Source organism: Oncorhynchus mykiss, chromosome 3, assembly GCF_057628025.1.
Source record: "Oncorhynchus mykiss isolate SJ-2025 chromosome 3, ASM5762802v1, whole genome shotgun sequence".
Classification (NCBI taxonomy): Eukaryota; Metazoa; Chordata; class Actinopteri; order Salmoniformes; family Salmonidae; genus Oncorhynchus; species Oncorhynchus mykiss.
In genome coordinates, this window is record NC_143024.1 from 80,839,483 (window position 1) to 80,866,577 (window position 27,095).

Sequence of the window (27,095 nt, forward strand, 5' to 3'; positions counted from 1 at the left end):
TCTGTCAGACACTGTCCTCAACTTATGGCAGGCAGCAATGTAGTGCGCTGCCAACCCACAGCTCTCTGCGTCCTCCCCCAACAGGACGGGTAGCCTACTCTCATCAGAGAGGTCTTTGAAACCTTGAATTTGGGGAAATGACACTCTCTAATTGTTTTATATTTTTTACATTTTGTCAGGAAATGCAGCTCTGTCTCAGGTTCTGTTGTGGTGCAGTGGTTTCACAGCCTTTCCTCTACAGGGAGCCAGGTTCTGCTGTTGTGCAGTGGTTACACAGCCTTTCCTCTACAGGGAGCCAGGTTTTCCTGTGTCTACCCATCTCAATGGCAAGGCTGTGCTCACTGAGCCTGTACTTTGTCAAGGTTTTTCTAAGGTTTTGATCAGTAACCATGGTCAAATATTTAGCCACAGTGTACTGTCGATTTAGGGCCAGATAGCACTGCATTTTGCTTTGTGTTTGTGTTTCCCAATAAGCAATATAGGTTTGTTTTGACTGTGTTGTAATTTGGTTTATCCTGATTGATTGGATGTTCTGGTCCTGAGGCTTCTTTGTGTTAGTAGAACAGGTTTGTGAACTCAGCCCCAGGACCAGCTGGATGAGGGGACTCTTTTCTTTGCTCAGCTCTTGGCATTGCAGGGCTTGGTAGTGATATGAGAGGGGGTCACTGTATTTTAGATGTTTCCAAAACTTAATTGCTCCTTTTTTAGTTTTTAGTTTTAGTGGATATTGGCCTAATTCTGCCCTGCATGCATTGTTTGTAGTTTTACTCTGGACATGTAGGATAATCTTACAGAACTCTGCATGCAGGGTTTCAATGGGGTGTTCGTCCCATTTGATGAAATCTTGTTTTGCAAGTGGGCCCCACAACCTCGCTGACATAAGGTGCAATTGGTTCAATGACATATTCAATTAGTTTTAGACAAATTTCAATTTGGGTATTTCAATTTGAATTTGCTTTCTAATGGCGTAGAATGCCCTGCGTGCTTTCTCTCTCAGCTCATTCACTGCCTCATTAAGGTGTCCAGTTGAGCTTATTTTAAAACCTAAGTAATTGTAGTGTGTGCAGTACTCTATATATTTTGTACCAATTGAGAACTTTGGTCTAATTCCCTGAGATCTGGATCTTCTCTGGAAAATCATTATTTTAGTCTTTTTGGGGTTTACTGTCAGGGCCCAGGTCTGGCAGGACTGCTCTAGCAGGTCCAGGCTCTGCTGTAGGCCATGTGCTGTGGGTGACAGCAGGCATAGGTCATCTGCGAAGAGTAGGCATTTAACTTCTGAATTGTGGAGACTAACACCAGGGGCTGAGGATTTTTCTATAATAGTGGCCAATTCGTTGATGTAAATATTGAAGAGTGCAGGGCTCAGATTACAACCCTGATGAAGGCTCCGCCCCTGGTTAAAGAATTCTGTTATTTTCTTGCCAATGTTAATGCTGCACGTATTGCCAGTATACATTAATTTAATTATGTCATATGTTTTACCCCCTACAACACTTTCAATAACTTTGTAGAACATTCCTGTATGCCAAATAGAATCAAATGCTTTTTGGAAGTCGATAAAGCAAGCATATATTTCGGTATTATTTTGGTGGACATGTTTATCTATCAGGGTGTGTAGGGTGTAAATATGATCAGTTGTGCGATGTTTTGGTATAAATCCAATTTGTCTTTTACTCAAGACATTGTGCTTATTAAGGAAGTTTAAAACTCTTACATTTATAATACTACAGAAAACCTTCCCCAGGTTACTGTTCACACAAATGCCTCTGTAATGGTTAGGGTCAAATTTGTCTCTGTTCTTAAAGATTGGGGTTATGAGTCCTTGATTCCAGATGTCAGGGAAATAACCTACACTCAGGATCGAATTAAACTGTTTAAATATAGCCAATTGAAATTTTGCACTCGTGAGTTTGAGCATCTCATTTAGGATGCAATCAGGTCTGTATGCTTTTCTAAATTTGAGAGCCTGAAGTTTCTTATAGAGCTCCTGGTCAGTAATTGGGGAGTCCAATGGATTTTGATGGTCCTTAATAGCTTTTACTAATCCATTCAACTTCTCATGAATTTGGCGTTGTTCTGCGTTCGTGTCAATTTGAACGATGTTGTAGAGTGTTTTAAAATGGGTTGTCCATATGTCACCAATTCCTCTTGTTTAGATGTTTTAGTTTTTTTATACATCTGTCTCTCACTCTCTCTCCCTCTCTCCCTCTTTCCCTCTCCCTCTCTCCCCCTCTCTGTCTCTGTTTCTGTCTCGCTCCCTCTCCCTCTCGGTCTCTCTCTCTCTTTCTCTCTCTTTCTGTCTCTGTCTCTCTCTCTTTCTGTCTCTCTCTCTGTCTCTCTCTTTCGCTCTGCCTCTGTTTCTCCCTCTCCCTTTCCCTCTCTCTCTCACTCTCTTTCCCTCTCTCTGTGTCTCTCTGTGTCTCTCTCTTTCCCTCTCTCTGTGTCTCTCTGTGTCTCTCTGTGTCTCTCTCTTTCCCTCTCTCTGTGTCTCTCTCTTTCCCTCTCTCTGTGTCTCTCTGTGTCTCTCTGTGTCTCTCTGTGTCTCTCTGTGTGTGTCTCTCTCTCTCTCTCTCTCTCTCTCTGTCTCTCTCTGTCTCAGATGAGCAGCAGTAAGGTATTTCTGAGGTACTGGCAAGCTGACCAGCTCAACGACCGCTGCCACCAACTACACAGGAAGATCATCATCTGCCAGAAAGGTACAACAACTTGCATCCCTGTGTGTGTCTGTGTGTTATTAACCCCTCTCTTTCCCCCTATCCTCTGTCAGTGATCCGTGGCTGGCTGGCCAGGAAGCGTGTGCGCCATAGACTGTCGTCCCAGCCGACTGAGGACTGCAGTATCCAGAGGTTCCTCCAGGGGGCAGAAGACCAGGGCCTATGCACCTACGACCACCTGGTCATCCAGAACGCCTCTGACATCGCCCGCGAGAGCAACCACCAGCGCTGCCATGGCAACGGGTCACACAGCAACAGTCCGCCCCTCGGTGAGAGGCCCGAGCCAGTTGGCGAAGAGGAGGACACCCCCAAAAGGTAATAGACCACCGCTTTCGCCCTCGTAGAGAAGTCGCTCCTTGTGGTTTTGGGTTTCTCCTTTGATTTGAAGCTAATAGTATGATGTAATACAATGATAATGGATTGAATTTAGACTATATTCTGCGGCTGTAAGTAACTCACCCAATCCACCATAGATACCATAGAGATGTAGAGGTCACAAGGTGTGTGTACAGTGTGAGTATAGTGTGTGTACAGTGTGTGTACAGTGTGTGTGTCATGTGATGTGTGAGTTATGGTGTCATTGAGCCTGTGCTGGTTGGTGACTATAATTCCATATTATGATTGATAGGATAATGAGTTAAACATCAGCATGTGTTAATGTTTCAGCACTGTCCCCAAGCCTACACTGGCCTATAGCTGCAGCGCATTCAAGGTTATCAAATACAATCCAATTTTATTTGTCAAATGTGCTGAATATAAAAGGTGTAGAGCTGAAATGCTTACTTACAAGACCTTAACAAACTATGCTGTTCAAGAAATGAAGTTAAGAAAATATTTACTAAATTAATTAAAGTTAAAAGTAAAATAAAAAGTTAAACAGTAAAATAACAATATTGAGGCTATATACAGGGGGAACTGGTAACTAGTCAATAAGCGGGGTTACAGGTTAGTGGAGGTCATGTGTACATGTAGGTAAGGGTTACAGGTTAGTGGAGGTAATGTGTACATGTAGGTAGGGGTACAGGTTAGTTGAGGTAATGTGTACATGTAGGTAGGAGTATAGGTTAGTTGAGGTAATGTGTACATGTAGGTAGGGGTACAGGTTAGTTGAGGTAATGTGTACATGTGGTAATGTGTACATGTAGGTAGGGGTACAGGTTAGTTGAGGTCATGTGTACATGTAGGTTAGGGTACAGGTTAGTTGAGGTAAATTGTACATGTAGGTAGGTGTACAGGTTAGTTGAGGTAATGTGTACATGTAGTTAGGGGTACAGGTTAGTTGAGGTAATGAGTACATGTATGTAAGAGTACAGGTTAGTCGAGGTAATGTGTATATGTAGGTAAAGTGACTATAAATAGATAATACACAGCAAGTAGCAGCAAGTAGCAGCTGTGTAAAATCATAGTCCAGAATGTGTACATGTACACACAAGTGTTGAAGAATATTTGACCGTTGCTTTTCATTCTTTTCGAATTCTCAGCACAATTTCTCCAACTGTTGCCACAACTGTCAATGCATTCAAATAAATAGAGAACTCGTACCGGAGCCGCGTTGGTTGGGAATTGTGCGGAGGTGCGTGTTCAGGCTATGCGTCCCCCGGGGGTGGTGGTCTCAGAGCTGTATCCATGTCACAGTGAGACGTCAGACTATCCTTTCCTGGTGTCAGTGGACTTTGATTTACACTTTATATAGCTTGTAGTTGGCATGGCAACCATTGTTTTGAATTGTAAGACGGGCCCACAATGCTTTTCCAGTGTAGGGACTAAAGAATGAGAGAGGCTGTCATTTTAGAATGTATTCCTGTATTCCTTCTGAACATGCTAATCGGACAGAGATAAGCCTCCAATTGGCCAGAACAGCTGAAAGTCTAATTGTGTTTTAAAATGTAATTTAACATTGGGGGTGTACATCCTGCAGAGAGAGGAAACACAAAAACAGAGACCCACACATACACACAACACTCTTACCTGTGCTTCTGTCCTCCATGTGCCCTTGTATGCTAACAGGACATCTGCTACTGGGACAGAAACTGGAAGATGGGGGCTTGGGAGGGAGATATTGAGAGGGGGGGAGAGAGCAGGGAGGAAGGAGAGGGAGATACAGAAGGGAGAAGGGGTCAGGATGTCATTGGTAATCCCCCCTTTCCTTCCTCCTCCTTCTCCTCCTCCCTCTCAAGAGTAATTTTCTCTCCCACACACACTAATACTGTCATCAGCATTAGGACGGGTTAACAGGTGAGGAGGGGGTGTGTGGAGTGGGGGAGGGGGATACGGGTGAAGGATGGTGTGTGGAGAGGGGCAAGGGAAATATGGATGAGGGAGGGTGTATGGAGAGGGGGAGGGGGATATGGGTGCAGGAGGGTGTGTAGAGAGGGGGAAGGGGAATATGGATGAGGGAGGGTGTGTGTAGAGAGGTGGAAGAGGGATGTGGGTGAGGGAGGGTGTGTGTAGAGAGGTGGAAGGGGGAAATGGGTGAGGGAGGGTGTGTGTAAAGTGATGGAAGGGGGATGTGGGTGAGGGGAGGGAGGGAGGGTGTGTGTAGAGAGGTGGAAGGGGGATGTGGGTGAGGGACGGTGTGTGTAGAGAGGTGGAAGGGGGATATGGGTGAGGGAGGGTGTGTGTAGAGAGGTGGAAGGGGGATATGGGTGAGGGAGGGTGTGTAGAAAGGGGGAAGGGGAATAAGGATGAGGGAGGGTGTGTGTAGAGTGATGGAAGGGGGATGTGGGTGAGTGAGGGAGGGTGTATGTAGAGAGGTGGAAGGGGGATATGGGTGAGGGAGGGTGTGTGTAGGGAGGGGATGGGGGATATGGGTGAAGGAGGGTGTGTGTCGAGAGGTGGAAGGGGGATATGGGTGAGGGAGGGTGTGTGTAGAGAGTTGGAAGGGGGATATTGGTGAGGGATGTTGTGTGTAGAGAGGTGGAAGGGGGATATGGGTTAGGGAGAGTGTGTGTAGAGAGGTGAAAGGGGGATATGGGTGAAGGAGGGTGTGTGTAGAGAGGTGGAAGGTGGATATGGGTGAGGGAGGGTGTGTGTAAAGAGGTGGAAGGGGGATGTGGGTGAGGGAGGGTGTGTGTAGAGAGGTGGAAGGGGGATGTGGGTGAGGGAGGGTGTGTGTAGAGAGGTGGAAGGGGGATATGGGTGAGGGAGGGTGTGTGTAGAGAGGTGGAAGGGGGATGTGGGTGAGGGAGGGTGTGTGTAGAGAGGTGGAAGGGGGATATGGGCGAGGGAGGTGGAGGGGTGGAAGGGGGATATGGGTGAGGGAGGTGGAGGGGTGGAAGGGGGATATGGGTGAGGGAGGTGGAGGGGTGGAAGGGGGATATGGGTGAGGGAGGTGGAGGGGTGGAAGGGGGATATGGGTGAGGGAGGTGGAGGGGTGGAAGGGGGATATGGGCGAGGGAGGTGGAGGGGTGGAAGGGGGATATGGGTGAGGGAGGTGGAGGGGTGGAAGGGGGATATGGGTGAGGGAGGTGGAGGGGTGGAAGGGGGATATGGGTGAAGGAGGGTGTGTGTAGAGAGGTGGAAGGTGGATATGGGTGAGGGAGGGTGTGTGTAGAGAGGTGAAAGGGGGATATGGGTGAAGGAGGGTGTGTGTAGAGAGGTGGAAGGGGGATATGGGTGAGGGAGGGTGTGTGTAGAGAGGTGGAAGGTGGATATGGGTGAGGGAGGGTGTGTGTAGAGAGGTGAAAGGGGGATATGGGTGAAGGAGGGTGTGTGTAGAGAGGTGGAAGGTGGATATGGGTGAGGGAGGGTGTGTGTAGAGAGGTGGAAGGTGGATATGGGTGAGGGAGGGTGTGTGTAGAGAGGTGAAAGGGGGATATGGGTGAAGGAGGGTGTGTGTAGAGAGGTGGAAGGGGGATATGGGTGAGGGAGGGTGTGTGTAGAGAGGTGGAAGGTGGATATGGGTGAGGGAGGGTGTGTGTAGAGAGGTGAAAGGGGGATATGGGTGAAGGAGGGTGTGTGTAGAGAGGTGGAAGGTGGATATGGGTGAGGGAGGGTGTGTGTAGAGAGGTGGAAGGGGGATATGGGCGAGGGAGGTGGAGGGGTGGAAGGGGGATATGGGTGAGGGAGGTGGAGGGGTGGAAGGGGGATATGGGTGAGGGAGGTGGAGGGGTGGAAGGGGGATATGGGTGAGGGAGGGTGTGTAGAAAGGGGGAAGGGGAATAAGGATGAGGGAGGGTGTGTGTAGAGTGATGGAAGGGGGATGTGGGTGAGTGAGGGAGGGTGTATGTAGAGAGGTGGAAGGGGGATATGGGTGAGGGAGGGTGTGTGTAGGGAGGGGATGGGGGATATGGGTGAAGGAGGGTGTGTGTCGAGAGGTGGAAGGGGGATATGGGTGAGGGAGGGTGTGTGTAGAGAGTTGGAAGGGGGATATTGGTGAGGGATGTTGTGTGTAGAGAGGTGGAAGGGGGATATGGGTTAGGGAGAGTGTGTGTAGAGAGGTGAAAGGGGGATATGGGTGAAGGAGGGTGTGTGTAGAGAGGTGGAAGGTGGATATGGGTGAGGGAGGGTGTGTGTAAAGAGGTGGAAGGGGGATGTGGGTGAGGGAGGGTGTGTGTAGAGAGGTGGAAGGGGGATGTGGGTGAGGGAGGGTGTGTGTAGAGAGGTGGAAGGGGGATATGGGTGAGGGAGGGTGTGTGTAGAGAGGTGGAAGGGGGATGTGGGTGAGGGAGGGTGTGTGTAGAGAGGTGGAAGGGGGATATGGGCGAGGGAGGTGGAGGGGTGGAAGGGGGATATGGGTGAGGGAGGTGGAGGGGTGGAAGGGGGATATGGGTGAGGGAGGTGGAGGGGTGGAAGGGGGATATGGGTGAGGGAGGTGGAGGGGTGGAAGGGGGATATGGGTGAGGGAGGTGGAGGGGTGGAAGGGGGATATGGGCGAGGGAGGTGGAGGGGTGGAAGGGGGATATGGGTGAGGGAGGTGGAGGGGTGGAAGGGGGATATGGGTGAGGGAGGTGGAGGGGTGGAAGGGGGATATGGGCGAGGGAGGTGGAGGGGTGGAAGGGGGACATGGGTGAAGGAGGGTGTGTGTAGAGAGGTGGAAGGTGGATATTGGTGAGGGAGGGTGTGTGTAGAGAGGTGAAAGGGGGATATGGGTGAAGGAGGGTGTGTGTAGAGAGGTGGAAGGGGGATATGGGTGAGGGAGGGTGTGTGTAGAGAGGTGGAAGGTGGATATGGGTGAGGGAGGGTGTGTGTAGAGAGGTGAAAGGGGGATATGGGTGAAGGAGGGTGTGTGTAGAGAGGTGGAAGGTGGATATGGGTGAGGGAGGGTGTGTGTAGAGAGGTGGAAGGGGGATATGGGCGAGGGAGGTGGAGGGGTGGAAGGGGGATATGGGTGAGGGAGGTGGAGGGGTGGAAGGGGGATATGGGTGAGGGAGGTGGAGGGGTGGAAGGGGGATATGGGTGAGGGAGGGTGTGTGTAGAGGGGTGGAAGGGGGATATGGGCGAGGGAGGTGGAGGGGTGGAAGGGGGATATGGGTGAGGGAGGGTGTGTGTAGAGGGGTGGAAGGGGGATATGGGCGAGGGAGGTGGAGGGGTGGAAGGGGGATATGGGTGAGGGAGGTGGAGGGGTGGAAGGGGGATATGGGTGAGGGAGGTGGAGGGGTGGAAGGGGGATATGGGTGAGGGAGGGTGTGTGTAGAGGGGTGGAAGGGGGATATGGGCGAGGGAGGTGGAGGGGTGGAAGGGGGATATGGGTGAGGGAGGGTGTGTGTAGAGAGGTGGAAGGGGGATATGGGCGAGGGAGGTGGAGGGGTGGAAGGGGGATATGGGTGAGGGAGGTGGAGGGGTGGAAGGGGGATATGGGTGAGGGAGGTGGAGGGGTGGAAGGGGGATATGGGCGAGGGAGGTGGAGGGGTGGAAGGGGGATATGGGTGAGGGAGGTGGAGGGGTGGAAGGGGGATATGGGTGAGGGAGGTGGAGGGGTGGAAGGGGGATATGGGTGAGGGAGGTGGAGGGGTGGAAGGGGGATATGGGTGAGGGAGGGTGTGTGTAGAGAGGTGGAAGGGGGATATGGGTGAGGGAGGGTGTGTGTAGAGGGGTGGAAGGGGGATATGGGTGAGGGAGGTGGAGGGGTGGAAGGGGGATATGGGTGAGGGAGGTGGAGGGGTGGATGGGGGATATGGGTGAGGGAGGTGGAGGGGTGGAAGGGGGATATGGGTGAGGGAGGTGGAGGGGTGGAAGGGGGATATGGGTGAGGGAGGGTGTGTGTAGAGGGGTGGAAGGGGGATATGGGCGAGGGAGGTGGAGGGGTGGAAGGGGGATATGGGCGAGGGAGGTGGAGGGGTGGAAGGGAATAAGGGCGAGGGAGGTGGAGGGGTGGAAGGGGGATATGGGTGAGGGAGGGTGTGTGTAGAGAGGTGGAAGGGGGATATGGGCGAGGGAGGTGGAGGGGTGGAAGGGGGATATGGGCGAGGGAGGTGGAGGGGTGGAAGGGGGATATGGGCGAGGGAGGTGGAGGGGTGGAAGGGGGATATGGGTGAGGGAGGGTGTGTGTAGAGAGGTGGAAGGGGGATATGGGTGAGGGAGGTGGAGGGGTGGAAGGGGGATATGGGCGAGGGAGGTGGAGGGGTGGAAGGGGGATATGGGTGAGGGAGGTGGAGGGGTGGAAGGGGGATATGGGTGAGGGAGGTGGAGGGGTAGAAGGGGGATATGGGCGAGGGAGGTGGAGGGGTGGAAGGGGGATATGGGCGAGGGAGGTGGAGGGGTGGAAGGGGGATATGGGTGAGGGAGGTGGAGGGGTAGAAGGGGGATATGGGTGAGGGAGGTGGAGGGGTGGAAGGGGGATATGGGCGAGGGAGGTGGAGGGGTGGAAGGGGGATATGGGCGAGGGAGGTGGAGGGGTGGAAGGGGGATATGGGCGAGGGAGGTGGAGGGGTGGAAGGGGGATATGGGTGAGGGAGGTGGAGGGGTGGATGGGGGATATGGGTGAGGGAGGTGGAGGGGTGGATGGTATTGTGTCTCTGGGATCCCTGTGGGAGTGTCCCATTCCAGATTACTACGCTACTCCCACTCTTACCAAAGTCAGTCGGAAACCTCTTCAGGCTCTAAAGGCCCTCCATATACACACACACGTTATGTTATGTTATTCTATCCTCGTGGGGACCTAAAATTAATTTTCATTCAAAATCATATTTTCCCTAACCACTAACCCCTTATCTTTACCTTTTTCTAAACCTAACCACTACATTTAAAATAGCCTTTGTCCTCATGGGGACGTGGGACATGTCTCCACGAGGGAGAATTTTCCTTGTTTAACTATCCTTGAGAGGACTCTTCTTCTGGGGACTTTTTAGGTCCCCACAATGATATAAGAACCAACCAACCCACACACACACACACGGACAAACAAACACACAGACACAGACACACTATCTCTCTCACACTTTACAGACAAACACAACCCCCCCTCCACCTGGTCCAGAGGGACCAACAGATGGCTTCCTCCAGATTGGAGAAGGAAATATCAACCTACAGAGCAGAGTGAATATCACATTATCATATTACAGCAAGCCGATTAGACTTATACATTTAAATAATCCATAGAGTTTCCACTCTTTATCCCCCAGCCTCTTTAGAATGCATTTGTTGCATGACAGATGATGCAGCCATACATTTGAGTGGAGTCTGTGGATGATATGATGGGAATAACTCACTTAATCTGGATTTGTAGATGGAAAGTAATTATCTTATTGTTGTTGCTCTCAAGGAAAATATATCTTATTATGTTTGGTTGGAACCAGGATCAAATATCAACAGAAGGTGTGTTTGTCCATCATGAGGTTTAAAGGAAAGAGGGAGGAGGGATGGAGATAGGAAATAGAAATAGACAGAAAGTGGGATGGAGAGGAAGAGAGTGATTTAGAGAAATAGAGAGAGAGAAAGACTTGTGGAAATGGGGAGAAAATACTTTATTTCTCAATCTGATTTCCCATGTAGGGTTGTGGAGAAGAGGAGAAACCAAGACGGTTCTGTCAATGGGGGGAGACGGAATATCCGCCACTTCCGCTCCAGCTCAGTGCCCATCCCCCTGGCTATAGAGAACTTGGTACATTCCAGCCATGGCCCATCCATCAGACCGGCCCTTCAACAGGCGGCCCATACCACTGACGATGGGGGAGGCCTGGCATCACCACGGAAACAGCCTCCCCCTAAACCCAAGCGGGATCCCAGCACTCGTCTGAGTGCGTCCTACGAGGCGGTCAGTGCCGGACTGACCCTGGGACCCCCGAGAGAGAGCCCCACTCCTGATGGCTATGGGTCCCCTGCAGGGAGCCCCCCCAAAACACAGCTGTCACCTACGGATGGTGCATATATACACCACAACACACCAACTATCATTACCTTAGCCTCTATGTAGCCCAAAACACAGCTGTCAGTGTGACTGTTGTGAACTGTTTCTCCTCTCATCTCTCCCCTCCCCAGCTCTGTCCAAGCCGCGACCCCACAGTGATGACTACACAACCATGAGGAAGGTGCCTCCTCCCAAGCCCAAGAGGAACCCCAACACCAAGCTCACTGGCTCCTATGAAGAGATCAACGCTGCCGGCTTTAACCTCCTCCAGCTCCGCCCCGCTGATGTCAAACTGGCCCTGCTGTCCCGCACTGGAGGGCTAGGGGGTATGGGGTGTCTGAGAGGGCTGATACAGCGTGCAGCGTCTGTGGACGGCCCACAGGGGGCGACACTGAGCCTGCACCATAACCAGGATGAGGAGGATGTGTACATAGAGATGGTGGGGGCTCAGGGCAGGAGTTACAGTCTGGGAGGGAGTTACCAGGACCCCCCCGACAGCCCCGAGCAGGGAGACACCGAGGCCGTCTACGAGGAGATGAAATACTTCCTTCCCGAGGAGGCGGGACTTCCTGTGGGAGGGGCAGTTGCTGCGGCGAAGGCAGCTGGGAAGCTGGAGGCGTTAGGGTTGATGTTAGGGGGGTTAGGGTTGGGCTTGTCTCCCTCTCAGAGTGGAGAGGGGAAGAGGGCAGGGCTGGGGGGTGTATCTACTACCATGGAGGCCCAAACATCTGCCGCCGGAGGAAACAGCAAGCCCCCTCATAGTAAAGAAGGAGGGTGTGACATCCCTGCACCATTCCCCAACCTGCTCACCCACCGCCCCCCTCTCCTGGTGTTCCCCCCCTCCCCTGTCACCTGTTCCCCTGCGTCTGACGAGTCGCCCCTCACCCCTCTGGAGGTGAAGAAGCTGCCTGTGTTTGAGTCCAATCTGAACTACGCCGGCCCAGACAGCCCCCTCTCACCTCAGTACTACCGCCAGCGCGCTGACTCCTCCCCCTCTCTTTCCGTCCTCCTCCCAGACAAGCCCAATCCTCCCCTCACCCCTCCGCCTCCCCCTCCTCCCGCCAATGCCCTGCCCCCCCCCTATCGCCCCCCCTCCCACTTTCCCTTCCCCCCAGAGTCCAGCATACTCTCCCTTACCCGGGCTGCTTCTATCACAGGTGGGGGCGGCTTGGACTCTCCCAAGCCCTCTTACGCCTCCTCATCTCATAGGGCTGCGGGGGACAAGCCCCCTCCCTACTCTCCGGCCAAGTCCACCCGCCCAGAGCCGCGCCGTGCCCACTCCTGCTCATCCTCGCCCCTGCTGTTCAACCCAGCCAACGGGAGACCCCTGACCAGCCCTCAGCCAGCCCTGGATGAGCTCAACACCCTGTTCAGCTCTGGACGCAGCCTGCTCAAGAAGACCACTACAGGACGCAAGATGAGGGAGGGAGGTGAGTCACAATGTAACACACACACATACACAGATGACCTTTACCTCTGTGAATTCCTACACACAGTGTCTCATACACCCCCTGACCATGCACACACACACACACACATTTGACCCAGACAACCCCAGAACTTTGTCTTTGTATGTCTTTGTGTGTCTTTGTGTGTGTGCACGTATGTGTGTGTGTGTGCAAGTGTGTGTTGCTAAACTCTGAGGTGATGAAGACATGAATCCATCACAACAGAGGCAAATTCCAAATAATGTATGCAGAACAAAATACCGATACCTGCTAATTATAAAAATCCTTAAAAGTGCCTATTTCTACAACCACCCAAAAGGAAGCGATTCCCAAACCTTTCATAACAAAGCCATCACCTACAGAGAAATTAACCTGGAGAAGAGTCCCCTAAGCAAGCTGGTCCTGGGGCTCTGTTCACAAACACAAACAGACCGCACAGACCCCAAGAACAGCAACACAATTAGACCTAACCAAATCACGAGAAAACTATACTATACTTAGCACATTGGAAAGAATTTACCAAAAAAACTGAGCAAACTGGAATGCTATTTGGCCCTAAACAGAGATTACACAGTGGCAGAATACCTGAACATAGTGACTGACCAAAACTTAAGGAAAGCTTTGACTATGCATAGGCTCAGTGAGCATAGCCTTGCTATTGAGAAAAGCCGTTGTAGGCAGACCTGGCTCTCAAGAGAAGACAGGCTGTGTGCACACTGTCCACAAAATGAGGTGGAACTTCCTAACCTCCTACCAAATGTATGACCATGTTAGAGACACTTATTTCCCTCAAATTACACAGACCCACAAAGAATTTGAAAACAAACCCGATTTTGATTAACTCCGAAATGTGCCATCACAGCAGCAAGATTTGTGTCCTGTTGCCACGAGAAAAGGGCAACCAGTGAAGAACAAACACCATTGTAAATTCAACCCATATTTATGTTTATTTATTCTTCCCTTTTGTACTTTAACTATTTGCACATCGTTATAACACCGTACATAGCCATAATATAACATTTTAAATGTCTCTATTCCTTTAAAACATTTGTGAGTGCAATGTTTTACTGTTAATTTTTTATTTTTTATTTCACTTTTGTTTACTGCCTGTTTCTCTTGCTTTGGCAATGTAAACACGTTTCCCATGCCAAAAAAAGCCTTTGAATTGAATTTAAATGAATTAATTTCAGGAGCGAGGAGGAGGAGTAGAGAGGGTGATTTCCCATCTTCAGATTGTGAAAGATATGTCACTCCTTCCCACATGTAATCACACTTGTCTTAATTAAGCGACAGGACGTCTCAGTTGAACGTGTAATGCTTGTACGGCATGACACCCACCCACACACTGATGCTGATGCTACTGTACAGTACAATAGTGCAAACAATGAAAAGGAATCTCAACCATTATCAAACTCTGATGTGATGTAGGATGAAATCTAACTAATAAATCAATGACAACACAATCACATAATCATGTCATCACAATGTATAAATCTGATATTAAAACACCTTCTTTGGGTTAGATCATATGGAGTAACAAAGGGTAGATGAGCTAATATTAAACAGGTGTCTATAGGCATTGAGACACAAAGACTAGATTATGATTATTAGGTGTTAACTGGAGCTGGGGAGGGAGCCACTCTGTCATACACAGGTACTCTCTCTACCAGACCCCAATCTAACCTCATATAAGATAATTAAAATCATTCATATAGACTCAATCTCATCCGAGATATGATGTTTGCTGGGAATCTAACATCCAATATCACCTAAATATCACAGCTATATACCAATCATACCCCAGCTTGGAATATTCCATTTCATTCTGGAACGGTACAGTAACAACAAGATGGGAATTGATCTGGGGTTCCACGCCTCTGAAGGGGAACAGATGCTCCGGTCACAGCCGTCCCTTCCACTGATGAAGTTAAGAGATGACTTTAGAAAGGCAATTTCACCAAATGTCACTACGCATGCAAGTCCCAGTTTACATATGGCAGGGAGGAATCAGGCTGATAAATAGGACTCAGGTGTCCCTCGTCTCGCTCTCTTATTTACACACACACACACACACACACACACACACACACACACACACACACACACACACACACACACACACACACACACACACACACACACACACACACACACACACACACACTCTCTCTCTCTCTCTCTCTCTCTCTCTCACTCACTCACTCACTCACTTTACAGTAGCCATACATATGTTATGTAGCTCTATCTGTGTTTAGTGCCTGTATAGTGCATGCAGAGCAGCATATGTAGGCCCCTTAGTACCGGTGAAGCAGGACCTCACCTTTGGAGAAGAAGAGCAGAAGTATGTATCACTCATATCAATGGAGAGGGTCAACACTAGAGCTGCACTAGGTCACAGTGTTCCAAAACATGTACGAGATCGATGGGGCTGTAGTGGCGCGGATTGAGAGCTTCAAGTTCCTTGGCGCACACATCACTAACGACTTACCATAAGACCATAAGACTGAAGACTGCTAAATAGTCATAAGACTGCTAAATTGTCATAAGACTGCTAAATAGCCATAAGACCGCTAAATAGCCATTAGACTGCTAAATAGCCATAAGACTGCTAAATAGCCATAAGACCGCTAAATAGCCATTGGACCGCTAAATAGCCATAAGACTGCTAAATAGCCATTAGACCGCTAAATAGCCATAAGACTGCTAAATAGTCATAAGACCGCTAAATAGCCATAAGACTGCTAAATAGCCATAAGACCGCTAAATAGCCATAAGACCGCTAAATAGCCATTAGACCGCTAAATAGCCATAAGACTGTTAAATAGCCATAAGACCGCTAAATAGCCATAAGACCGCTAAATAACCATAAGACTGCTAAATAGTCATAAGACTGCTAAATAGCCATAAGACCGCTAAATAGCCATAAGACTGCTAAATAGCCATTAGACCGCTAAATAGCCATTAGACTGCTAAATAGCCATTAGACCGCTAAATAGCCATTAGACTGCTAAATAGCCATTAGACTGCTAAATAGTTAATTAATGGTTACGTGGAATATCTGTTCTGACACTATCTTGCGCTGACTCAATGCACACTCACAAGACTATACACTTAGTGTACACTAGGAACATCTTTCAATGACAGACTGACCAGGTGAATTCAGATGAAATCTATGATTTTGGATTGTCTATGTGTGCCATTCAGAGGGTGAATGGGCAAGACAAAATATTTAAGTGCCTTTGAACAGGGTATGGTAGCAGGTGCCAGGTGCAGTGGTTTGAGTGTGTTAAGAACTGCAACGCTTCTGGGTTTTTCCCACTCAACAGTTTCTTGTATGTATCAAGTATGGTCCAGCACCTAAAGGACATTCAGCCTTCTTAACACAACTGTGGAAAACATTGGAGTCAACATGAGCCAGCATCCCTGTGGAACGCGTTCAACACCTTGTAGAGCAACAAGCTCTCACGGTCTCACAGAATTAGAATTTCATCCATGTTTCTCAAACGTCAAATTTCAAAGTTGTTCCAAATGTCAAATTTCAAAGTATTTGAGGTTAAGTTTAGGCATTAACTCCTTATTATTATCTACCCTGATGCCAAGTCACTTTGCCCTGCCTTCATGTACATATCTACCTCAAATACCCCTGCACATTTATGTGGTATTGGTATTCCATGTATATAGCTCCACAGTGATCTGGTACTGGTATTCCCTGTATATAGCTCCACATTGATCTGGTACTGGTACTCCCTGTGTATAGCTCCACATTGATATGGTACTTCCTGTAAATAGCTCCACATTGATCTGGTACTGGTACTCCCTGTATATAGCTCCACATTGATCTGGTACTGGCATTCCCTGTATATAGCTTCATATTGATCTGGTACTGGTACTCCCTGTACATAGCTTCATATTGATCTGGTACTGGTATTCCCTGTATATAGCTCCACATTGATCTGGTACTGGTATTCCCTGTACATAGCTCCTCATTGATCTGGTACTGGTACTCCCTGTACATAGCTCCTCATTGATCTGGTACTGGTACTCCCTGTACATAGCTCCTCATTGATCTGGTACCAGTAATCTCTGTATATAGCTACACATTGATCTGGTACTGATACTCCCTGTATATAGCTCCACATTGATCTGGTGCTGGTACTCCCTGTATATAGCTACACATTGATCTGGTACTGGTATTCCCTGTATATAGATCCACATTGAACTGGTACTCCCTGTTTATAGCTCCACATTGATCTAGTGCTGGTACTCCCTGTATATAGCTACACATTGATCTGGTACTGGTACTCCCTGTATATTGCTCCTACATTGATCTGGTACTGGTATTCCCTGTATATAGCTCCACACTGATCTGGTACTGGTATTCCCTGTTTATAGCTCCACATTGATCTGGTCCTGGAAATCCCAGTACATAGCTCCACATTGATCTGGTACGGGTACTCCTTGTAAATAGCTCCACATTGATCTGGTACTGGTATTCCCTGAATATAGCTCCACATTGATCTGGTACTGGTACTCCCTGTATATAGCTTCACATTGATCTGGTACTGGTACTCCCTGTATATAGCTCCACATTGATCTGGTACTGGCATTCCCTGTATATAAAGTAGCTCCACATTGATCTGGTCCTGGAACTCCCTGTACATAGCTCCTCATTGATCTTTTACGAGTAATCTTTGTATATAGCTACACATTGATCTGGTACTGGTATTCCCTGAATATAGCTCCACATTGATCTGGTCCTGGTACTCCCTGTATATAGCTTCACATTGATCTGGTACTGGTACTCCTTGTAAATAGCTCCACATTGATCTGGTACTGGTATTCCCTGAATATAGCTCCACATTGATCTGGTACTGGCATTCCCTGTATATAAAGTAGCTCCACATTGATCTGGTACTGGTAATCTCTGTATAGAAAGTAGCTCCACATTGATCTGGTACTGGCATTCCCTGTATATACTGTAGCTCCACAATGATCTGGTACTGGTACTCCCTGTATATAGCTCCACATTGATCTGGTACTGGCATTCCCTGTATATAAAGTAGCTCCACATTGATCTGGTACTGGTACTCCCTGTATATAGCTCCACATTGATCTGGTACTGGTAATCTCTGTATATAAAGTAGCTCCATATTGATCTGGTACTGGTAATCTCTGTATATAGCTCCACATTGATCTGGTACTGGTAATCTCTGTATATAGCTCCACATTGATCTGGTACTGGTACTCCCTGTATATAGCTCCACATTGATCTGGTACTGGCATTCCCTGTATATAAAGTAGCTCCACATTGATCTGGTACTGGTAATCTGTGTATATAGCTCCTCATTGATCTGGTACTGGTAATCTCTGTATATAGCTCCACATTGATCTGGTACTGGTAATCTCTGTATATAGCTTCACTTTTGTGTATTTTTTCCTCTTATGTTACTGCATCATTTCACGGTTAAGTCTCCCCCCGGTGTTTTCGGAATGTGACAAATAACCTTTGATTAAATGGGTACAATGTGGCCTTACGTTGCCCATTACTGCATTGATTTAAAGAGACTGTTTCATAAAATACATGTTCAAACACTTCCCTTCAACTCTAAATATGATATGAACACAAGCAGTAACTGTTAGATCAGTTTGAAACATCATTCATTGTTAACACTCTTACACGAGAATACACACACTGTAGTCCCTCTCTCCTTCTCTCACCCTCTCTTACTTTCTCTCTCAATTCAATTTCAATTCAATCCCATTTCAATTTAAGGGGCTTTACTGACATGGGAAACATATGTTTACATTGAAAAAGCAAGTGAAATAGATAGTAAACGAAAGTTAAATAAACAATCAAAAATGAACAGTAAACATTAGACTCAGAAAGGTTCCAAAAGAGTAAATGCATTTCAATAGTCATTATATCTATATACAGTGTTGTAACAATGTGCAAGTAGTTAAAGTACAAAAGTGAAAATAAAGAAACATAAATATGGGTTGAATTTACGATGGTGTTCTTCGCTGGTTGCCCTTTTCTTGTGGCAACTGGTCACACATCCTTCTGCTGTGATGGCACACTGTGTTTCACCCAATAGATATGGGAGTTTATCAAAATTGGATTTCCCACAAATTCTTTGTGGTTCTGTGTAATCTGAGGGAAATATGTGTCTCTAATGTGGTTATACATTAGGCAGGAGGTTAGGAAGTGCAGCTCAGTTTCCACCTAATTTTGTGGACAGTGTGCACACAGCCTGTCTTCTGTTGAGAGACAAGTCTGCCTACAGTGGCCATTCTCAATAGCAAGGCTATGCTCACTGAGTCTGGACATAGTCAAAGCTTCCTTAATTTTGGGTCAGTCACAGTGGTAAAATATGTTGCCACTGTGTACTCTCTGTTTAGGTCCAAATAGCATTCCAGTTTGCTCAGTTTTTTTGTTAATTCTTGCCAATGTATCAAGTAATTATCTTTTAGTTTTCTCGTGATTTGTTTGGGTCTTATTGTGTTGCTGTCCTGGTGCTCTGTGGGGTCTGTTTGTGTTTGTGAACAGAGCCACAGTACCCGCTTGCCTAGGGGACTCTTCTCCAGGTTAATTTCTCTGTAGGTGATGACTTTGTTATGGAAGGTTTGGGAATCGCTTCCTTTTGGGTGGTTGTAGAACTGAACAGTTATTTTGTGGATTTGGATAATTAGTGGTTATCGGCCTAATTCTGCTCTGCATGCATTATTTGGTGTTGTACACAGAGGATGTTTCTCTCTCTCTTTCTATCTCCTCTCTTTCTTTCTCTTTTCTCTCTCCTCTTTCTCTCCTTCTCTTTCTCTACCATGTCTCTCTCTATATATATATATCTATCTTTCTCTGTATCTCTCTCTTTCTCGCTGTATCTCTCCCTCTCTGTATCTCTCTTTCTCTATCTCTCTATTTCTCTGTATCTTTCTCTCTCTGTATATCTCTCTTTCTCTGTATCTCTCTTTCTCATTCTCTATCAGTCTCTCTCTCTCTCTCTTTCTCTCTCTCTCTCCTCTCTCTTTCTCCTTCTCTCGCTCCTCTCTCTTTTTCTCCTTCTCTCGCTCTCCTCTCTCTCTTTCTCTCCTCTTTCTCATTCTCTCTCTTTCTCACCTGTGACGCTCAGTCTCTTTTCCCTCTCTCCTCTCTCACCTCTCTCTCTCGCTCTCTCTATCTCTCTCTCCTCTCTGTCATTATTCATTCAAATATATTAGCAGTGTGTAGGTTAATATAATATGAGATTAAATATTTATCACCGTAGTGGGGTATATCACTCTTCCTCACACTACGAAAGGGGAGATGACATGAGGACAGAACAGAGTGTAGCAGAGACATCCCACTGGGCACAGACATCAATTCATCATTGAAATGATGTGGAAGCAACGTTGATTCAGCCAGTGTGTGCCCAGTGGGATACTTCTTAATCTAACTAAGTCATTGAGACAGGGCATTGAAGAGGGGCACTAACAGTAGTTTAAGGATATCCACCAGAATGCCAAGGGCCTTAAAACCCAGGGGTCTAGGGTTAGAAACAGAAACCCTCAGGCTGACGTGACACTTTCTTCCATCTCAATGTTACATGCCTAGACATAGAATGACCAGCAAGGTACATTGATGACTTGAATGGGGATGCCTTTTACTAGTTAGCATGCCTACACGCCAGAGGAGGCTGGTAGTCAGGGTCGTGAACAGCGAGATGCCACTGGGCTTAACGGGGCAGCCTGCTTCCGTTCCCTCCCTGGCACTAAATGGTTATCTGTGATACCCGATGCTCCGGGGTGGCCTGGGGGTTAGGAGAGGTATCAATGCCATGCCTGTGATGAGCAGCTGTTTCCCCCCGGCCTGCTTCTCCTGTGGGATACGAGAATGCCACAGGGACGTCATGGGAATTCCCAACTTTAAACTTGAAGCTCCCTGAGGCATTCCCAGCTTTAAACTTGAAAATTAGCAGAGAACTGACTCTAGAAATGTACTTGTAGAGTATATTCTGTATTAAACAATAGGTCTAAAAAGGAACTAAATCAAAAAGGGTCATTTTGATGTATTCATGTACATTGTTTTAATGTTTAATAAATGAATGTTTAAAATTGTATTTCAAAATTGAGTGATGCTCCATATGTTAGAGCGTGCTATTAGGAAAATAATGACACCAGGGTGTTGTCTGTATCATGTAAGGTTCATAGGTCATCGGGTCTTACCGTAGGCAATTGTAGGTCTAAAAAGGGCCTAAAATTGCCACTTTAATCATGATATTCTCAAAACTGGTTTGTGTTACAAATGTAAAAAGCCTTTCAAACATTCTTCATCCCAATGATGTCTCATGTGAGAATTGCAAGAACAATCTGAGGTACCAAAAATATTTTTGGAACTAACAGTTTAACAATTCAATGTATGGAAACAAACCGATGGCAGTAACAGTGTGTGTGAATGTGTTTGTCATCTCCTCCCAGGGTTCAACTCCAACATCAACCTGCCAGGGAGAGATGAGCACCCAGGCTCCACCCCCTCCTCCCCGTCTCCACAGCTACAGGACAAGAACGCCAACAATCACGCCCCCCACTCCCCAAGCCACACCCCCATAGAGAATGGCAACCGGCTGTCTAATGGTAAGAGCCGAGGGAGGAGTTGGAGTCAGGTGAAGCGGTGAACGGTAGGATGTGAGGAGGAGGAGGAAGAGAAGGAGGAGGAGGAGGAGGAGGAGGAGGGAAGGATGAGAGGAGAACGATCCCTACGATTCCTTTGGTTCCTCCTCAGCTCCTCTCCTCTCCCTCATGATCAGTGAGGAGTGAAACGACTGGGTGGGATTCCCTTCGATATGGTTCTGTCACCTACATTAGCCTATCAAGATCACATCAGCAAGGTTACAGCAGTGATCACACAGGGACACGAAGAGGACAATTTGACAGATAGTGACACATTCACATTCACTCTACACATTCAAGTGCAAAAAATAGCATTTTAATTCTGGCAGCATTTAAATCAAGCAGACCAGAGCTCCATTAAATGCAGATCCTTTCTGAGTAACTACTTCTCCCAAGAGGATGATCCCCATTGTCAGCTTGCTCTGCGGCTCACTAACAACATACAAACTAAAGACCATTCAAAAAACTGTTTCATTTCTAAAATCAAAAGCAAACAAATTGACTCCAAATTGAAAAACGGCTATACTGAACAAAAATATAAACAGGCAACAATTTCAAAGATTTTACTGAGTTACAGTTCATATAAGGAAATCAGTCAATGGAAAATAATAAATAAGTCTCTAATCTATGGATTTCACATGACTGGGAATACAGATATGCATCTGTTGGTCAGATAACTTATTTTTTTTAAGTATGGGAGTAGATCAGAAAACCAGTCAGTATCTGGTGTGACCACCATTTGCCTGCAGCGTGACACAATCTCCTTCTCATATAGTTGATCAGCCTGTTCATCGTTGATTGTGGAATGTTGTCCGAAGTTGCTGGATATTGGCTGGAACTGGAACACGCTGTCGTACACGTCGATCAAGAGCATCCCAAACATGCTCAATGGGTGACATGTCAGGTGCGTATGCAGGCCGTGGAAGAACTGGGACATGTTCAGCTTCCAGGAATTGTGTACAGATCCTTGCAACATGGGACTGTGCATTATCATGCTGAAACATGAGGTCATGGCGGCGGTTGAATGGCACGACAATGGGCCTCAGGGTCTCATCACGGTATCTCTGTGCATTCAAATTGCCATCGATAAAATGCAATTGTGTTCGTTGTCCGTATCTTATATCTGCCCATACCATAACCCAACCGCCACCATGGGGCAGTCTGTTCACAACATAGACATCGGCAAACCGCCACCATGGGGCAGTCTGTTCACAACATAGACATCGACAAACTGCCACCATGGGGCAGTCTGTTCACAACATAGACATCGACAAACCGCCACCATGGGGCAGTCTGTTCACAACATAGACATCGACAAACCGCCACCATGGGGCAGTCTGTTCACAACATAGACATCGGCAAACTGCCACCATGGGGCAGTCTGTTCACAACATAGACATCCGCAAACCGCCACCATGGGGCAGTCTGTTCACAACATAGACATCGACAAACTGCCACCATGGGGCAGTCTGTTCACAACATAGACATCCGCAAACCGCCACCATGGGGCAGTCTGTTCACAACATAGACATCGGCAAACCGCCACTATGGGGCAGTCTGTTCACAACATAGACATCGGCAAACTGCCACCATGGGGCAGTCTGTTCACAACATAGACATCGGCAAACCGCCACCATGGGGCAGTCTGTTCACAACATAGACATCGGCAAAGCGCCACCATGGGGCAGTCTGTTCACAACATAGACATCGACAAACTGCCACCATGGGGCAGTCTGTTCACAACATAGACATCGGCAAACCACCACCATGGGGCAGTCTGTTCACAACATAGACATCGGCAAACCGCCACCATGGGGCAGTCTGTTCACAACATAGACATCGACAAACTGCCACCATGGGGCAGTCTGTTCACAACATAGACATCGGCAAACCGCCACCATGGGGCAGTCTGTTCACAACATAGACATCCGCAAACCGCCACCATGGGGCAGTCTGTTCACAACATAGACATCCGCAAACCGCCACCATGGGGCAGTCTGTTCACAACATAGACATCCGCAAACCGCCACCATGGGGCGGTCTGTTCACAACATAGACATCCGCAAACCGCCACCATGGGGCAGTCTGTTCACAACATAGACATCCGCAAACCGCCACCATGGGGCAGTCTGTTCACAACATAGACATCGACAAACTGCCACCATGGGGCAGTCTGTTCACAACATAGACATCGGCAAACCGCCACCATGGGGCAGTCTGTTCACAACATAGACATCGGCAAACTGCCACCATGGGGCAGTCTGTTCACAACATAGACATCGGCAAACCGCCACCATGGGGCAGTCTGTTCACAACATAGACATCGGCAAACCGCCACCATGGGGCAGTCTGTTCACAACATAGACATCGGCAAACTGCCACCATGGGGCAGTCTGTTCACAACATAGACATCGGCAAACCGCCACCATGGGGCAGTCTGTTCACAACATAGACATCGGCAAACCGCCACCATGGGGCAGTCTGTTCACAACATAGACATCGGCAAACCACTCTCCCACACAACGTCGAACATGTAGTCTGAGTTTGAGAGGCCGGTTGGACGTACTGCCAAATTCTCTAAAACAACATTGGAGGAGGCTTATGGTAGGGAAATTAACATTCAATTCTCTGGCAACAGCTCTGATGGACATTCCTGCAGTCAGCATTCCAATTCCACTCTCCCTCAAAACTTGAGATATCTGTGTCATTGTGTTGTGTGACAAAACTGCACATTTTAGAGTGGCCTTTTATTGTGAAATGATCTTGCTGTTTAATCAGCTTCTTGATATGACACACTTGTCAGGTGGAGGGATTATCGTGGCAAAGGAGAAATGTTCACTAACAAGAATGTAAACAAATTTGTGCACAACATTTTTGACAAAAAAACTTTTTGTTTGAATGGGATAATTCTGGGATCTTTGATTTCAGCTCATGAAACATGGGACACAACACTCTACATGTTGTGTTTCTATTGTTGTTCAGTGACAAACTAAATTAAATTACAAACTAAACGTGATTGTTATCTATATCCAACATTTACATTGGCAGAATATCTCAGCCGAACTAGATGTAAATAGAAGAAAACCCCTCTCCGAATACAGACTGAACGACCACATCAGAGAATATGGAGGCAGTCTGATTTACAGGAGGGAGAAACTGAGATTCACTTACTGTATTCCTGCCCAAAATATGACAACATAAAGGAAACAAACTCCCCCCATTTGGAAGAATACTGTATATACCAAACTTTCGACAAATCCTTGATGGACATAAACTCCCCATTCTTCTTGGAGGGGAGCAGCAGTCAACTAAGCTGGCAGCTAAATGTGTCATCCTGCAGCACAACCAGAGAGAGAGATGGGATGGACTTTGTGGTTGTTGTGGTTTTGTTTTGTTTCTACTCTCTTTAGGTTTGGTTCCTTAATTCATCATTTTGACTCATTTACTTCATGTCTGGATTAACAGACATTTAATTTACACATGAAATAATACATCAACAAACATGTAATACACACATACACACACTCATACATGCAAACACACACTTATATAAATCCATTTGCACAAGTCTGTGTGCACACGCACACACACAAAAACGCACACACACACGCAATCTCACACACACACACACACACTACTGACACCTGTATGCACACCGACATTCCATAGATGATGTCAATGTATCCCATTGTGCCTATTCAATGTTCTTACACGCATTCACTGCATAATCTCATTGTACCGATATATACAGGATATACTGTAAATATTATCTTGTTTTTATTACCAAAGTAAAATGCTTTTAAGATATAATATTAAAATTACTTTTTGCATTTATACATTTTATTTCTATACATAAAAAACATATATACAGTGCCTTTAGAAACTATTCAGACCCCTTGACATTTTCCACATTTTGTTAAGTTACAGCCTTGTATTAAATATAGGTATTAAATATTAAATCAATTAATGTATAAAAAATATTTTTTTCCTCATCAATCTATACACAATACCCTATAATGACAAAGCAATGACAAGTTTTTGTAAACATTTTTGAATTAAAAATAAATAAATAAACGAAAATATGACATTAACATAAGTATTCAGACCCTTCACTCAGTACTTTCTTGAAGCACCTTTGGCAGCGATTACAGCCTCCAGTCTTCTTGGATATGACGCTACAAGCTTGGCACACCTGTATTTGGAAACTTTCTCCCATCCCTCTCTACAGACCCTCTCAAGTTTTGTAAGGTTGGAGGGGGAATGTTGCTGAACAGCTATTTTCAGGTCTCTCCAGAGATCTTTGATTGGGTTCAAGTCCGGGCTCTGGCTGGGCCACTCAAGGACATTCAGAGATCTTTGATCGGGTTCAAGTCCGGGCTCTGGCTGGGCCTCTCAAGGATGTCCAGAGACGTGTCCCGACGCCCCTCCTGGGTTGTCTTGGCTGTGTGCTTAGGGTTGTTGTCCTGTTGGAAGGTGGTGAACCTTTGCCCCAGTCTGAGGTCCTGAGCTCTCTGGAGCAGGTCTATACTTTGCTCCGTTCATCTTTGCCTCAATCCTGACTAGTCTCCCAGTCCCTGCCACTGACAAACATCCCCACAGTACGATGTTGCCAACACCATTCTTCACCGTAGGGATGGTGCCAGTTTCCTTCAGACGTGACGATTGGCATTCAGGCCATCTTGGCTTCATTAGAACAGAGAATCTTGTTTCTCATGGTCTGAGAGTCTTTAGATGCCTTTTGGAAACCTCGGGCTGTCATGTGCCTTTTACCGAGGAGTGGCTTCTGTCTGGCCACTCTACCATAAAGGCCTGATTCGTGGGGTGCTGCAGAGATGGTTGTCCTTCTGGAAGGTTCACAGAGGAACTCTAGAGCTCTGTCAGAGTGTCCATTGGGTTCTTGGTCACCTCCCTGACCAAGGCCCTTCTCCCCCGATTGCTCAGTTTGGCAGCCAGCTCTAGCAAGAGTCTTGGTGGTTCCCATCTTCTTCCATTTAAGAATGATGGAGGCCACTGTGTTCTTGGGGACATTCAATGCTGCAGAAAAGTTTTGGTACTCTTTCCCAGATCTGTGCCTCGACACAATCCTGTCTCTGAGCTCTACAGACAATTCCTTCAACCTCATGGCTTGGTTTTTGCTCTGACATGCACTGTTAACTGTGGGACCTTATATAGACAGGCTTGTGTCTTTCCACTTCATGTCCAATCAATGCACCACAGGTGGACTCCAATCAAATGTATTCATAAAGCCTTTTTTACATCAGCTGATGTCACAAAGAGCTGTACAGAAACCCAGCCTAAAACCCCAAACAGCAAGGAATGCAGATGTAGAAGCACGGTGGCTAGGAAAAATCTCCCTAGAAAGGCAAGAACCTCTCTAGTAAAAAACCTAGAGAGGAACAAGGCTCTGAGGGGTGGCCACATCTCAAGGATGATCAATGGAAACAGGATGCACCTGAGCTCAATTTCAAGTCTCATACCAAAGGGACTGAATACTTTTGATAATAACAGGTTTCTGTTTTGTATTTTTTTAATCCATTTTAGAATAAGGCTGTAACGTAACAAAATGTGGAAAAAGTCAAGAAGTCTGAATACTTTCCAAAGGCACTGTATCCTGTCTACTGTCTCTAATCATCATCACTATTATCATGCATATTATTGTTGTTATTATTATTATTTTCTGTTACTGTTGATGCATATCTCAATTTGCTTTAGCAACAGTGGCTTTGTCATTCATGCTAATAATTTGAATTTTGATTTGAATCTGAATATGTGAATGCTGGGATATTAATAATGAGAGACAGACAGAGATGAAGAAAGGAGATAGATACAGGACAATAGACAGGAGGTAATAAATGATAGATATGTGATAGATAATAGACAGGAGGTAATACGTGATAGATAAAAGACAATAGACAGGAGGTAATACATGATAAATAAAAGACAATAGACAGGAGGTAATACATGATAAATAAAAGACAATAGACAGGAGGTAATACA

The 27,095-nt window shown here is 47.0% G+C and overlaps 1 protein-coding gene across 1 annotated transcript in view; it reads left to right on the top strand.

Moving 5' to 3' along the window:
* Positions 1–27,095, top strand: part of LOC110504559 (unconventional myosin-XVI) — a 225,468-nt gene that overhangs the window by 176,575 nt on the left and 21,798 nt on the right. Inside the window, exons 29-33 of the mRNA XM_036975024.2 lie at positions 2,603–2,699; positions 2,771–3,032; positions 10,650–11,017; positions 11,136–12,434; positions 20,907–21,062. Of these exons, the coding sequence (XP_036830919.2) occupies positions 2,603–2,699; positions 2,771–3,032; positions 10,650–11,017; positions 11,136–12,434; positions 20,907–21,062 (2,182 nt within the window). The remainder of the gene's footprint in view (positions 1–2,602; positions 2,700–2,770; positions 3,033–10,649; positions 11,018–11,135; positions 12,435–20,906; positions 21,063–27,095) is intronic.